This window comes from Somniosus microcephalus, chromosome 10 (genome assembly GCF_052327205.1).
Source record: "Somniosus microcephalus isolate GS21.2 chromosome 10, FLI_Smic_1.0, whole genome shotgun sequence".
NCBI lineage: Eukaryota > Metazoa > Chordata > Chondrichthyes > Squaliformes > Somniosidae > Somniosus > Somniosus microcephalus.
The window spans coordinates 217675769-217689105 of record NC_140996.1 but is presented as its reverse complement, the minus strand read 5'-3'; the positions used below and the strand labels follow the sequence as shown (position 1 = coordinate 217689105).

At 46.2% G+C, this 13337-nt stretch overlaps 2 protein-coding genes across 3 annotated transcripts in view; both read left to right on the top strand.

Moving 5' to 3' along the window:
• The window catches only part of LOC147112101 (E3 SUMO-protein ligase ZBED1-like), a 77857-nt gene that overhangs the window by 50038 nt on the left and 14482 nt on the right, over positions 1-13337 (top strand). The window contains exon 1 of one of the 2 annotated variants that reach the window (XM_085999613.1): positions 8772-8910. The exons of the other annotated variant lie outside the window; for it this stretch is intronic. The gene's annotated coding sequence lies outside the window, so the exon portion shown is untranslated. Of the gene's footprint in view, positions 1-8771; positions 8911-13337 lie in introns of those variants that run through there. 2 annotated transcript variants of the gene reach the window in all.
• The window catches only part of dhrsx (dehydrogenase/reductase (SDR family) X-linked), a 292526-nt gene continuing 288008 nt past the window's right edge, over positions 8820-13337 (top strand). The window contains exon 1 of the mRNA XM_085998312.1: positions 8820-8910. Coding sequence (XP_085854438.1) covers positions 8820-8910 — 91 coding nt within the window. The remainder of the gene's footprint in view (positions 8911-13337) is intronic.

Genomic DNA, 13337 nt, shown 5'->3' with positions numbered 1-13337 from the left:
AAGAGGGAGGAGGGGGAGGGAGGAGGGAGGGGGGAGGAGGGGGGGAGAGGGGGGGAAGAGGGAGGAGGGGGAGGGGGGGGAGAGGGAGGAGGGGAGGGGGGAAGAGGGAGGAGGGGAAGAGGGATGAGGGGAGGAGGGGGGAAGGGGGAAGAGGGGAGAGGAGAGGGGGAGGGAGGGGGAGGAGAGGGGCAGGGAGGGAGAGGAGAGGGGAGGGAGGCAGAGAGAGTAAAGCAGGGAGAGACAGGGGGAGGGAGAGAGAGAGGGTGAGGGAGGGAAAGAGTGAGGGGGTGGGACAGGGAGGGAGAGCTCGCCTTCTTCCTTCCTTCCTTCCTTCCTTCGCAGGGGTCGATCGGGCCAGGCCTGAGGCGCTCCTTCCCCCCCTCTCTCTCCAGGCTAATCCCAAACTAAATCCAGCAGTCTCTCTCTTCCCCCCCGTCTCTCTCTTCTCCCCCCAGTCTCTCTCTTCTCCCCCCAGTCTCTCTCTTCTCCCCCCAGTCTCTCTCTCTCTCTTCCAACAACAACATGCCCTCAAAAAACCCTCGGCACCGCCGGGCACTCCAGCTAGTACACTATATATGCAAATATATACACATATATTTACACATACACACATATGTATATGTACATATATACACACACAAATATATACACACATATATATACACTATGCAAATATACACACATATATTTACACACACACATATGTACGTATATACACACATATACACTATATATATGTACATATATACACACTATATACGTACATATATACACACTATATACGTACATATATACACACACTATATACGTACATATATACACTATACGTACATATATACACAATATATACATATATACACACTATACACACATATATACACACTATACACACATATATACACACTATACACACATATATACACTATATACACATATATACACTATATATGTACACAAATACACATGATATACACACTATGTACATATACACACGTGCATTATACACACAATATATATGCACATATATACAAACATATATATACACATATATACATATATATGCCCACGATATATGTACGCATATAATGCACATTGTATATACACTATGTATGTACGTATATACACACATTATACGCACTATATGTATACACATAATATATGTACATATATACACACATATATTATATACACACTATGCTCAGCTGTGGCTCAGTTAGTAGCACCCTCGCCTCTGAGTCAGAAGGTTATGGGTTCAAGTCCCACTCCAGGGACTTGAGCACGTAAAGCTAGGCTGACACTCTCCAGTGCAGTGCTGAGGGAGTGCTGCACTGTCGGAGATACCGTCTTTCGGATGAGATGTTAAACCGAGGCCCTGTCTGCTCTCTCAGGTGGACGTAAAAGATCCCGCGGCACTATTTCGAAGAAGAGCAGGGGAGTTCTCCCCGGTGTCCTGGCCAATATTTATCCCTCAATCAACATAACAAAAACAGATTATCTGGTCATTATCACATGGTTGTTTGTGGGAGCTTGCTGTGCGCAAGTTGGCTGCCGTGTTTCCCACATTACAACAGTGACTACACTCCAAAAGTACTTCATTGGCTGTAAAGCGACTTGAGATGGCCGGTGGTCATGAAAGGCGCTATATAAATGCAAGTCTTTCTTTCTTTATATATATGTACATATGTACACAACATGTATTTATATAGCGCCTTTAATGTAGTAAAACGTCCCAAGACGCTTCACAAGAGTATTAAAAGACAAAGGAAGGAGGAAGTAACATATAGGGTGGATAAAGGGGAACCAGTGGACGTAGTGTATTTAGACTTCCAAAAGGCATTTGACAAGGTGCCACACAAAAGATTATTGCTTAAGATAAAAAATCACGGGATTGGGGGTAATATTCTGGCATGGATAGAGGATTGGCTATCTAACAGAAGGCAGAGAGTTGGGATAAATGGTTCATTCTCAGACTGGCAATCAGTAACTAGTGGTGTTCCGCAGGGGTCAGTGCTGGGTCCCCAACTCTTTACAATCTATATTAACGATTTGGAGGAGGGGACCGAGTGTAACATATCAAAGTTTGCAGATGATACTAAGATGGGAGGGAAAGTAGTGAGGAGGACATAAAAAACCTGCAAGGGGACATAGACAGGCTAAGTAAGTGGGCAGAGATTTGGCAGATGGAATACAATACTGGAAAGTGTGAGGTTATGCACTTTGGCAGGAAAAATCGTAGAGCAAGTTATTATCTTAATGGCAAGAAACTGGAAAGTACTGAAGTACAAAGGGATCTGGGGGTCCTGGTGCACGAAACTCAAAAGGTTAGTATGCAGGCGCAGCAAGTGATTAAGAAGGCCAACGGAATGTTGGCTTTCATTGCTAGGGGGATAGAATATAAAAATAGGGAGGTATTGCTTCAGTTGTACAAGGTATTGGTGAGACCGCACCTGGAATACTGCATACAGTTCTGGTGTCCATATTTAAGAAAAGACATACTTGCTCTCGAGTCAGTACAAAGAAGGTTCACTCGGTTAATCCCGGGGATGAGGGGATGGCCATATGAGGAGAGGTTGAGTAGATTGGGACTCTACTCATTGGAGTTCAGAAGAATGAGAGGCAATCTTATTGAAACATATAAGATTGTGAAGGGGTTGGATCGGGTGGATGCGGGGAGGATGTTCCCGATGATGGGTGAAACTAGAACTAGGGGGCATAGTCTTAGAATAAGGGGCTGCTCTTTCAAAACTGAGATGAGGAGGAACTACTTCACTCAGAGGGTGGTAGGTCCATGGAATATGCTGCCCCAAAAAGCTGTAGAAGCTACATCATTACATAAATTTAAAACAGAAATAGACAGTTTCCTAGAAGTAAAGGGAATTAAGGGTTATGGGGAGCGGGCAGGAATTTGGACATGAGTCTAGGTTCGGATCGGTCATGGCCCTGTGGGTAGCGGAGCGGGCCCAGGGGCCGTGTAGCCTGATCCTGCTCCTATTTCGTGTGTCTAATTCTGTTAGATTCAGGAGATGGTTCTGTGGTAGTGGATTGGCGGTTAGGATCAGATCAGCCATGATCTTATTGAATGGCGGAGCAGGCTCGAGGGGCCGATTGGCCTACTCCTGCTCCTATTTCTTATGTTCTTATGTTCTAAAAGATTTGACACCGAGCCACATAAGGAGAAATTAGGGCAGGTGACCAAAAGCTTGGTCAAAGAGGTAGGTTTTAATGAGTATCTTAAAGAACTAAAGACAGGTAGCGAGGCGGAGAGGTTTAGGCAGGGAATTCCAAAGTTTAGGGCCTCGGCAACAGAAGGCACGGCCACCAATAGTTGAGCGATTATAATCAAGGATGCTCAAGAGGGCAGAATTAGAGGAGTGTAGATATCTCGGGGGGTTGTGGGGCTAAAGGAGATTACAGAGATAGGGAGGGGCGAGGCCATGGAGGGATTTGAAAACAAGGATGAGAATTTTGAAATCGAGGCCTTGCTTAACCGGGAGCCAATGTAGGTCAGTGAGCACAAGGGTGATGGGTGAACAGGACTTGGTGCGAGTTAGGACACGGGCAGCCGAGTTTTGGATGACCTCAAGTTTATGTAGGGTAGAATGTGGGAGGCTAGCCAGGACACACACATATATTATATACACACTATATATGTGTACATGTATCACACACATTATACACACACTATATATGTACATATATACACACATTATACACACACTGTATATGTACACATATACACACACTGTGGTATCTTGAGGTGGCCATAGATGGAGACGGACACAGGTTAACTCCGTAACATGGTTTAATCAACACTTGCACATAAAAGCTTCTGCCATGAGGCAGAAAAAACAAAGAGTACAACCAGTACAGACCAGACTTAACTCAGGAGACCAATTGCCACAGCACCACCTGGTGGATCAGGTTACTCATAACCTCCCAGGTTACTACACTCCTCCCCCCCTAAGATTGCCGTATGCAATTCTTAAACAATAACCCTTACTAGGTACTACGTTTTAAATAACCAGTATGTTCTAACCATGGTTAACCCCTGACTAATTTAACAGGTTTGTATAAGTCTTTCTGGTTGCTTGCGAATCCTTTGTGAATGTCTTAATTCCACTTGTGGTGGATTCTCAGATTCACTCGCACTTGAGATTGGAGTAGTCTCTGATGTTGGTTTTACTCTGTCCCGCTGTGGCCTGGCAGTACCAGTGTCCACTGGCACTTTATAAGCCGTGCTGGGTCCTGGAACAGCCTCCTCTACTGCCCTTTCTTCCATCTGAGGCAGTTCCCCCTGCTGCCGGCTGAAAAGCTGATCCACATGCCGACAAACCCCTCAACCATCCCCTAGTAACACGGAGTACGACACAGGTCCTGTAATGTCCTGGATTAGTCCTGGTATCCATTTAGGTCCATAGCCGAAGTTCCAGGTGTACACAGAGTCCCCTATGGCAAAATGGCGAGCTTTAGTATGTTTGTCATGGTACGCTTTTTGGTTTGTTTGTTTTGTCTCAACCTTGCTTTTGAGATCTGGGTGTATCAGGTCTAACGTGCACCGCAACTTTCTCCCCATCATCAACTCAGCCGGAGAAAGCCCCGTGGTAGCTTGGGGTGTTATACAATAACTAAACAAGGCTCTATTGAGCTTGGTCTCCAGGGTGTCACCTGAGCTCTTCCTCATGAGCTCCTTAAAAGTCTGCACGGCTCGCTCGGCTAACCCATTTGAGGCTGGGTGATATGGAGCCGAGGTGACATGTGTGATTCCATTCCTTACCATGAATTCTTTGCTCCCTTCACTAACAAAACACTGTGCATTGTCGGATACAATCATTTCTGGAATACCATGCGTGCTGAAGCTGTTCCTGAGACAATCCAGTGTGGCATCAGTCGTTGCAGAGCTCACTGGATAAACGTCAATCCACTTTGAGTGAGCGTCTACCAGCACCAAAAACATTTTGCCCATAAAAGGTCCCGCATAGTCTATGTGAATTCTCCTCCAGGGTTTGCTGGGCCACTCCCAGGGATGGAGTGGTACCCCGGCAGGTGCTTTCCTCTGTTCCTGACATATAGTGCATGACTTTACCTTTGACTCAATTTCAGCATCCAAGTTAGGCCACCACAGGTAGCTCCTAGCCAGTCCTTTCATTCTAGTCATTCCTGGGTGCGATTGATGCAACTGTTCCATCAAAGTAGAGCGTCCCTGCTCTGGGACTATGATGCGTGCTCCCCATAACACACATCCATCTTGGACACTGAGCTCGTGCTGTCTCTGTCTGTACGGCGCAAACTCCGGTCCCTCACGGTGATCTGGCCAGCCTTTCAACACATACTCACGGACCCTTGACAGAACGGAGTCCTTGGCTGTCCAGCCCTGGATTTGCGCTGAAGTCATCAGGGGACTGATCTCCTGATCCAGCATCAGGACGTGCTCCTCAGGGGAAGTACTGCGAGGAGATTTTGGGAGGGGCAGGTGGCTGAGAGCATCAGCGTTCCCGTTTTCCTTGCCGGCTCTGTACGTGATCACATATTCATAGGCTCTTAGTATTACTGCCCATCTCATTATTCTCTGTGATGCCATTTGAGGCACCGCTTTCATCTCATTCAGTAAGCTAATAAGAGGCTTGTGGTCAGTACTGATTACAAACTTCCTCCCATATATGTACTTATGGAATTTCTTTACTCCAAATATAATGGCCAACCCCTCTTTATCAAGCTGTGAATAGTTTTTTTCCGCAGCTGTAAGCGTGTGTGAAACAAACCCGATGGGCCTTTCCGCTCCATCTGGCATGCGGTGGGCCAACACTGCCCCCACTCCATAGGGTGATGCGTCGCAGGGCATTATCAGCTCCTTCTTCTCGTCGTAATGCACTAACACCCTGCTGGACTGAAGTAGCTCCTTTGACTGCTGAAACGCTTTCGCTTGCTCTGGCCCCAATGCCATGGCTCCTCCTTTCTCAGCAGTTTGTGCAGGGGTGCCAGCAGCATCGATAGGTTTAGAAGAAACCAGTTATAATAATTCAGGAGCCCTAGATAGGCTTTCAGTTCAGTCACTGAGGTGGGTGCAGGTGCATCCTGCACTGCCCGCACTTTCCCTGGTAATGGATGGAGGCCTGTGGCATCCACCCGATGTCCCAGGAATGTAACTTTCTTCTCCATGAAACTACACTTACTCCGTTTCAGGCATAGCCCCACCTCTTCCAGCCGCTGTAGCACTTTGTCCAGTGTTTTTACGTGATCCTAATCGTCACTTCCTGTTAGCAGAATATCATCTAAGTACACGGCCACCTTTGGAATGCCCTGCAGAATGCCCTCCATAGTCCGTTGGAATATTGCTGGGCTAGAACTGACACCAAATGGTAACCTGGCATATGTGAACAGCCCCTTGTGCGTGTTCACCGTGACAAACTTTTTTGATTCTTCATCTAGCAATATCTGCTGATACGCATGACTCATGTCCAGTTTGTTGAATCTTTCTCCCCCAGCGAGCGATGTTAACATGTCCTCCATTCTCGGAATGGGGTACTGTTCCAGTGATGATACTCTGTTCACTGTTAACTTATAGTCACCACACACCCTTACGTTACCGTCGGGCTTCAATACCGGGACTATTGGTGCCGCCCAGTCTGAAAATTTCACTGGTTCTATTACTTTGTCCTTTAGCAGGCAATCTAGTTCCGCCTCAACCTTGGTTTTCATTGCAAAAGGTACCGACCTTGGTTTAAAGAAACGAGGCGTGGCATCACTGGCTACATGAATCTTGGCTGTGGCTCCCCTTAAGGTGCCCAGTTCGTCCTTGAACACGAACTCATGCTTCATCAGCACTTCTTGCAGTGCCTCTGTACTGTCCTCCATTTTATTCGTTGCCTGCCAGTCCACACTCAACTCACTGATCCACCCTCGCCCTAACAGGTTTGGCCCTGACCCTGCTACCACTGCCACCGTAAGCTCTTTGGTGACTCCTTTGTGTTCCACTTGTACTTCGGCCGCCCCCAAAATGTCCACCTTCTGAAACTAATGGGGCATGTACCTAGCTCTGGTACTTTTGCTTCCCCCATAGCTTGGCGTACTCAGTCTGCGACATTATGGTTACACTACATCCGGTGTCAATCTCAAACTTTACTTGACCTCCGTTCACTATCAAATACTGAGTGAGAGGGGGTACGTTGGGCCTTGAAGTGTCTATACTGTATATAGTGAAAACCTCCTCACTAGACTCTTCCTCCTCTTGTATGTAATTTGCCCGCTTTGTGTACTTCTCCCTCCCCCCTTTAGCATGCTTTGCCCCTTTAGCACTGCTTCTCTCACTCACTGCCCTTTTACAGACTTTCTTTAAGTGCCCTATTTTTCCACAATTGTGGCACTTTGCCTTTGCAAACCTGCAGTCCTTTGCATAATGGCTCGTCCCGCCACATTGGTAGCAATCCCCAACCCCGACTGGTGGACTTTTCACGCCAGCTTCCATCTTGAAAACAGCTCCTCCCACTGGTTTACTCCATTTCTCCTTGCTCATACTGTTTAAGTCCTTAATGTCCTTGTTAGCCGTCTCCATGGCTTGTGCTTTTTTAAGTGCCGTCTCAAACGTTAATCCTTCTTCTGACAGCAACCTTTGCTGTATACTGTCATCGTTAACTCCGCATACTAGTCTGTCCCTTAACATGACTGTGAGCGTATTTCCAAAATTATGTGCGAGCTTCCGAAGCTCCTCCACATACTCAGTAACGCTTTCTTCCGGCCTCCTAATCCTCGAATTGAATTTCCATCTCTGTACTATTTCACTAGGTTTCGGATTGAAATGATTCTTTAGTAGACTCACCAACTCGTCAAAAGATTTTTCTCCTGGCCGCTCCGGGCTCAGCAGATTCCTCATCCGTGTAAAGGTTTGCGCTCCCACACAACTCAGTAAAATGGCCCTTTTCTTTGCAGCACTGTCCACCTCGTTTGCCATAAAGAAATGGCTCAGTATTTCACAATACTCCTCCCAAGACTGCGACTTGCTGTCAAAAGGTGCCACGGAGCCTACCTTTCCTGCCATCCTTGGAGGCCGGTCACTTCAGCCAAAAAATCAAACTCCGTTTCGACTCCCGTGGCCTAGCCTCGTGCTTTTCCGACTAGTTTGCTAACCAACCCGAGCACCTCTTCCGAATACTCCATAACTATGACTGATCCACCAAAACTTTTCCGTCCTTTATTCTCGTCGCCATATGTGGTATCTTGAGGTGGCCATAGATGGAGATGGACACAGGTTAACTCCGTAACATGGTTTAATCAACACTTGCACATAAAAGCTTCTGCCATGAGGCAGCAAAAACAAAGAGTACAACCAGTACAGACCAGACTTAACTCAGGAGACCAATTGCCACAGCACCACCTGGTGGATCAGGTTACTCATAACCTCCCAGGTTACTACACACACCATATATATGTGCATATATACACATTAATACACACACCGTATATGTGCATACATACACATTATATATATATGTGTACATATATACACATTATACACTATATATGTGTACATATATACACATTACATATATGTACACTATATATATGTACACATATATATATGTACATATTACACACTATATATACATACACACACCATATATATGTACATATATACACATATTATATACACACTATGTACATGTAAACACACATGTCCACACACACAGTGCTGGGTCAGGGGCGCTGCCCCGTGTTGAGCTGCAGGGGGGGCGGATTGTGCTGCGGAACTGTGGTGCGAGGCGGCAGGTTCCGGAGGCTCGGTGTGTGCGGTGCGCTGTCCCCAGTGCTCGGGTCCAGCCGCAATCATGTCCCCGCTCAGCGCGATGCTGCGGACCTACGCGGTGGGGCTGAAGGTGCTCGTCTTCCAGCTGCTGGGCCGCTGCTTCTCGCTGCCAGGTCAGAGACCGCGCCGCGCTGCAATGGAGGCGCCCCCGCCGGGACAGAGCAGGCAGGCCAGCCACAGACCGGGGCCCTGCTTTACCGACCCGCCCCGCGGGCTGGACATTTCACTGACAGCGGCAGCGGCGCCCACAGCGGCCATTCCCCGCTCCAAACCGCCCGCTTACCGGCTCACCACCGGCCGCAGATTCGCGATCGTTCGTGATCTCTCCCTCTGTCCAATTCCAATTCCAATTCAAATGCTTTATTGGCATGAAAGTTTACAGAGAACCATATTGCCAAAGCTTACATAGCAAAAAGGTACAGTTTTCCAACATTCTGTAGGTGTCAATCGATTTGACATTTGTTGGTCACACATCATCTCTCTGTCTGTTTCTCTCTCTGTCTTGTCTGTCTCTCTCTCTCTGCCTATCTCCATCTCTATCTCTGTCTGTTTATCTCTGTCTCTCTGTGTCTCTCTCTTTGTCTCTATCTCTGCCCATCTCCCTCCCTCTCTGTGTTCCTCTCTCCCTCTGTCTCTCCCATATCCATCTATCTCTCCATCTGTCTGTCTCCATCTCTCTCTGGCTGTTTATCTCTCTCTCTCTCTCTCTCTCTCTGTCTCTCTTTGTCTCTGTCTGTCTGTCCCTCTCTCCCCCTCTCTGTGTTCCTCTCTCCCTCTGTCTCCCATATCCATCCATCTCTCCATCTATCTCCATCTCTCTCTGTTTATCTCTCTCTCTCTTTGTCTGTCCCTCTCTCTCCCCCTCTCTCTGTGCTCCTCTCTCCCTCTCTGTCTCTCCCATATCCATCCATCTCTCCATCTGTCTATCTCTATCTCGATCTATCTATCAAGCACATATCCATCTATCACGAATCTATCTATCTCTGTATCACGTATCTATCCATCAATATCTATCTCTATCATAGATCCATCTATCCTCTCTCGGTTCCAGTGTTGGTGTGTGTGTTTTCTCTCTCTACTTGGTTCAAATATTGTCCTGTGTTATCTCTCTGACACACACTATCTGGTTTCAATTTCATGCTGTGTTTTCTCTCTCTATATATATTTGCTTCTAATGTTCTTTCTCTCTATATTCGGTTCCAGTTTTGCTCTTTGTGCTCCTCCCTTTACTTCGAAGCAATACTTCGATTCATTTCACTCTTATCTCCTCCAATTCAGTTCCAATGTTGCCCTGTGTTCCTGCTTTCTTTGTATTTGGTGCCAATGTTGCCTGGTGTTCTTGCTCTCTACATTCAGATTCAGTTTTGCCCCGTGTTCGTTCTTTCTGTGTTTGGTTTCAGCGTTCCCCTTTGACCTCTCTGTACCTCAAGATTAGTCTTCTCCTTTTGTATGGAGAAAGTTGTAAAAGCAAAATCGGGATGTTATTCCGATTCTGTTAGTGCCACCACTCTGCAGTTAAGGTCAGACTCATCCAGCTTACCTTAGTTAAAGTAGAACTCGGGCGAGGGATGAAGATTAACGACGTGAGAAAGCAAAACTTCCAAATTGCCCTCCGCTACAAATGACTCATTTACTAGGAATATTTCTTTTTTTTAAATGTGTAGAGCGGTTTTTGTGATGTAGCAGATGTAGCTTTTTAAACACGGTCACCAGTTGTAGATGCTCCTAACATCCTTGTGCTTCTGGATGCCTTCCATATTTTTTTGATGGAAGAGAAGTTATGTCAGTGTATAAAATTGAGTCAGGCACTGTTCCAGTGTGGTAAATGAGAGTGATGTGGGGGCTGACGGACTCAAATTATACCCCTGGCTTCAAACTGTGTTCGGAGCTGAGGAGAACCAAGGTCTTTCTGTGCGTCCACACAAGTGAACTCACAGCTCCGCTCGCCGGAATCCGAATACTAGTTAAAGCTCAATGTTGACTATGAGATAAGAAAAAGAGAATTTAAATTTATATCGCACCTTTCACGACTTCAGGATGTCCCAAAGCGCTTTACAGCCAATTAATTACTTTTTGAAGTGTAGTCACTGTTGTAATGTAGGAAACGGGACAGCCAATTTGCACACAGCAAGCTCCCACAAACAGTAATGTGACAATGACCAGATAATCTGTTTTTATGATGTTGATTGAGGGATAAATATTGGCCAGGACACCGGGGTTAACTCCCCCCTGCTCTTGTTCGAAATAGTGCCATGGGATCTATTGCATCCACCTGAGAGGGCAGATGGAGTCTCGGTTTACTGTCTCATCCAAAAGACGGCACCTCCGACAGTGCAGCACTCCCTCAGTACTGCACTGGGAGTGTCAGCCTAGATTTATGTGTTCAAGTCTCTGGAGTGGGACTTGAACCCACAACCTTCTGACTCAGAGGCAAGAGTGCTGCCCACTGAGCCACGACTGACAGTTAATTGATCATTGGGCTTTGTGCTGGATTTAAAATGTGTTTGGAATGTTCTCGGATAATCCCACATTATAAACTTTGTCTTGTACCTGTTCCGATTATAGCACGGCTGGTGCAAAGCCAGACTTCCCCCTCAAGGTGGTGCCTCATCAAATGCCAAAATGTAATTTGGGCAACTTCATGCCAGAATTGCACAAAACAGCTTTGTGTCGATGTAAAATGTGCAATGCAACTGATCAGTAAAGGCTGTTGTTCAATGCCCTTATCCGTCTTTAGTAATCGCAGCTATCCGATGTGCAGTCTGCTTATCAAGATAATACATTGACACACAGTTCAACTCCACTAATTGAGTCTCGATCACCTGCATGGTCTTTTGTACTCTGAAGAATCAGCCAGGGATAGATTTTCGAGAGAATATTAAATTATTTTGCGAGTGATTTACGAGGCTGCAGAGCGAAGTTCAAACTGTTTGTAACTGGCGCGGATCCTGCAATTACTTTGCAGCCAGGAATTTGTTGCCTGGGTTTTTAAAAAAAAAACTTTCATTTTATATAATACAGGAAACTTTGTGCTATCCGGCACCGACGGGACCGAGCTGTTGCCGTTCCTTCAAAACTGCCGGACACTCCAGCGCTAATGTTGAAAGATACGGAAGCTTCTGAGCTCCGTATCTGTCAACAAACCCAACAGCTTCTAAACAGTTCAAGCGTCTCTGTAGCTTAGCAACAGCTTCAGCAGACCTTGTAGAGCTTGACTGTGGGGGGGGAAAAAAGCAACGAGAAGAAAAAACCTAACGAAAACAGCAGCTGATTTTTGCCGGTGGCTCGAGCATTCCGGACAGTTAGCCTCCGGATAACACAGTTTCCTGTATGGAAGGACGCAGATTTGCAGTTTCGCCATTAGGCCTATTTAATGTGTTAGTAGCAATATACTATTAAAAAATATTCACTGAAACGAACGTGCTTCAATGGGGGGGGCATTGCTCGTAATTCATCGCCACAAATGACCACCACCACTCTGACCACCAGTGCTTCAAACTACTTTTAGACAGCTCAAAAAGTAATCGCCCCAAATAGAGTTTCAGAAAGGCTAAATCCTTGCTGTAAGAAGTAAGTGAAACTGGAGGATAATTGACAGTTACCAAGTTTCACTCCTGTACACATGGTATCATATTCTGCCACGGGAATGAAGACCATTAAAATACAAAAAAGGGGGGGGAAAAAGACTTGAATTTCTGTAGCGCCTTTTACGACCACCGGATGTCCCAAAGCGCTTTACAGCCAATGAAGTACTTTTGAAGTGTAGTCACTGTTGTAATGTAGGAAACGCAGCAGTCAACCTGCACACAGCAAGCTCCCACAAACAGCAGTGTGATAAATGATCAAATGGTTGAACGATAAATATTGGCCAGGACGCCTGCTCTTCTTCGAAATAGTGCCGCAGGATCTTTTGCGTCCACCCAAGAGAGCAGACGGGGCCTGGGTTTAACGTCTCCTCCAAACGACAGCACCTCTGGCAGTGCAGCACTCCCTCAGTACTGCACTGGCGTGTCAGCCTAGATGTGCTCAAGTCCCTGGCGTGGGACTTGAACCCACAACCTTCTGACTCGGAGGCAGAGAGTGCTACCCACTGAACCACTGGCTGACGCACGAAAACTGAAGAAACATCACAAGAAAAGCAAAATACCGTGGATGCTGAAAATAAAAACAGAAAATACTGGCACCAATGATGAAAGGTCTCCACAGATGTTGCCTGACCCCCTGAGTGTTCTGCTTTTATTAAAGAAACATGACCTTTCTTGCCTGTGATGAAGATTTTTTCCGGTGACAGTTCTGGCTGAGAGTTGGGGACAAATGCTGATGGGGGTTCCGCTGCACTTTATTGCAGGTTATCTTCTTCACAGTTGATAGTAGACCTAGCATGAAAATTTAGACCTCGTGTAAAAATAGCGCACGCTCTGATCGTAACTGGTGTGTTATTTTAACTTTGTAGTTCTTTTACATGCTGGTTTCTTTGCTGCTGGCGTATTTGCTTCATGCCATTTGGTATTGGACGGAATTCACTAAAGTTATGAAATGT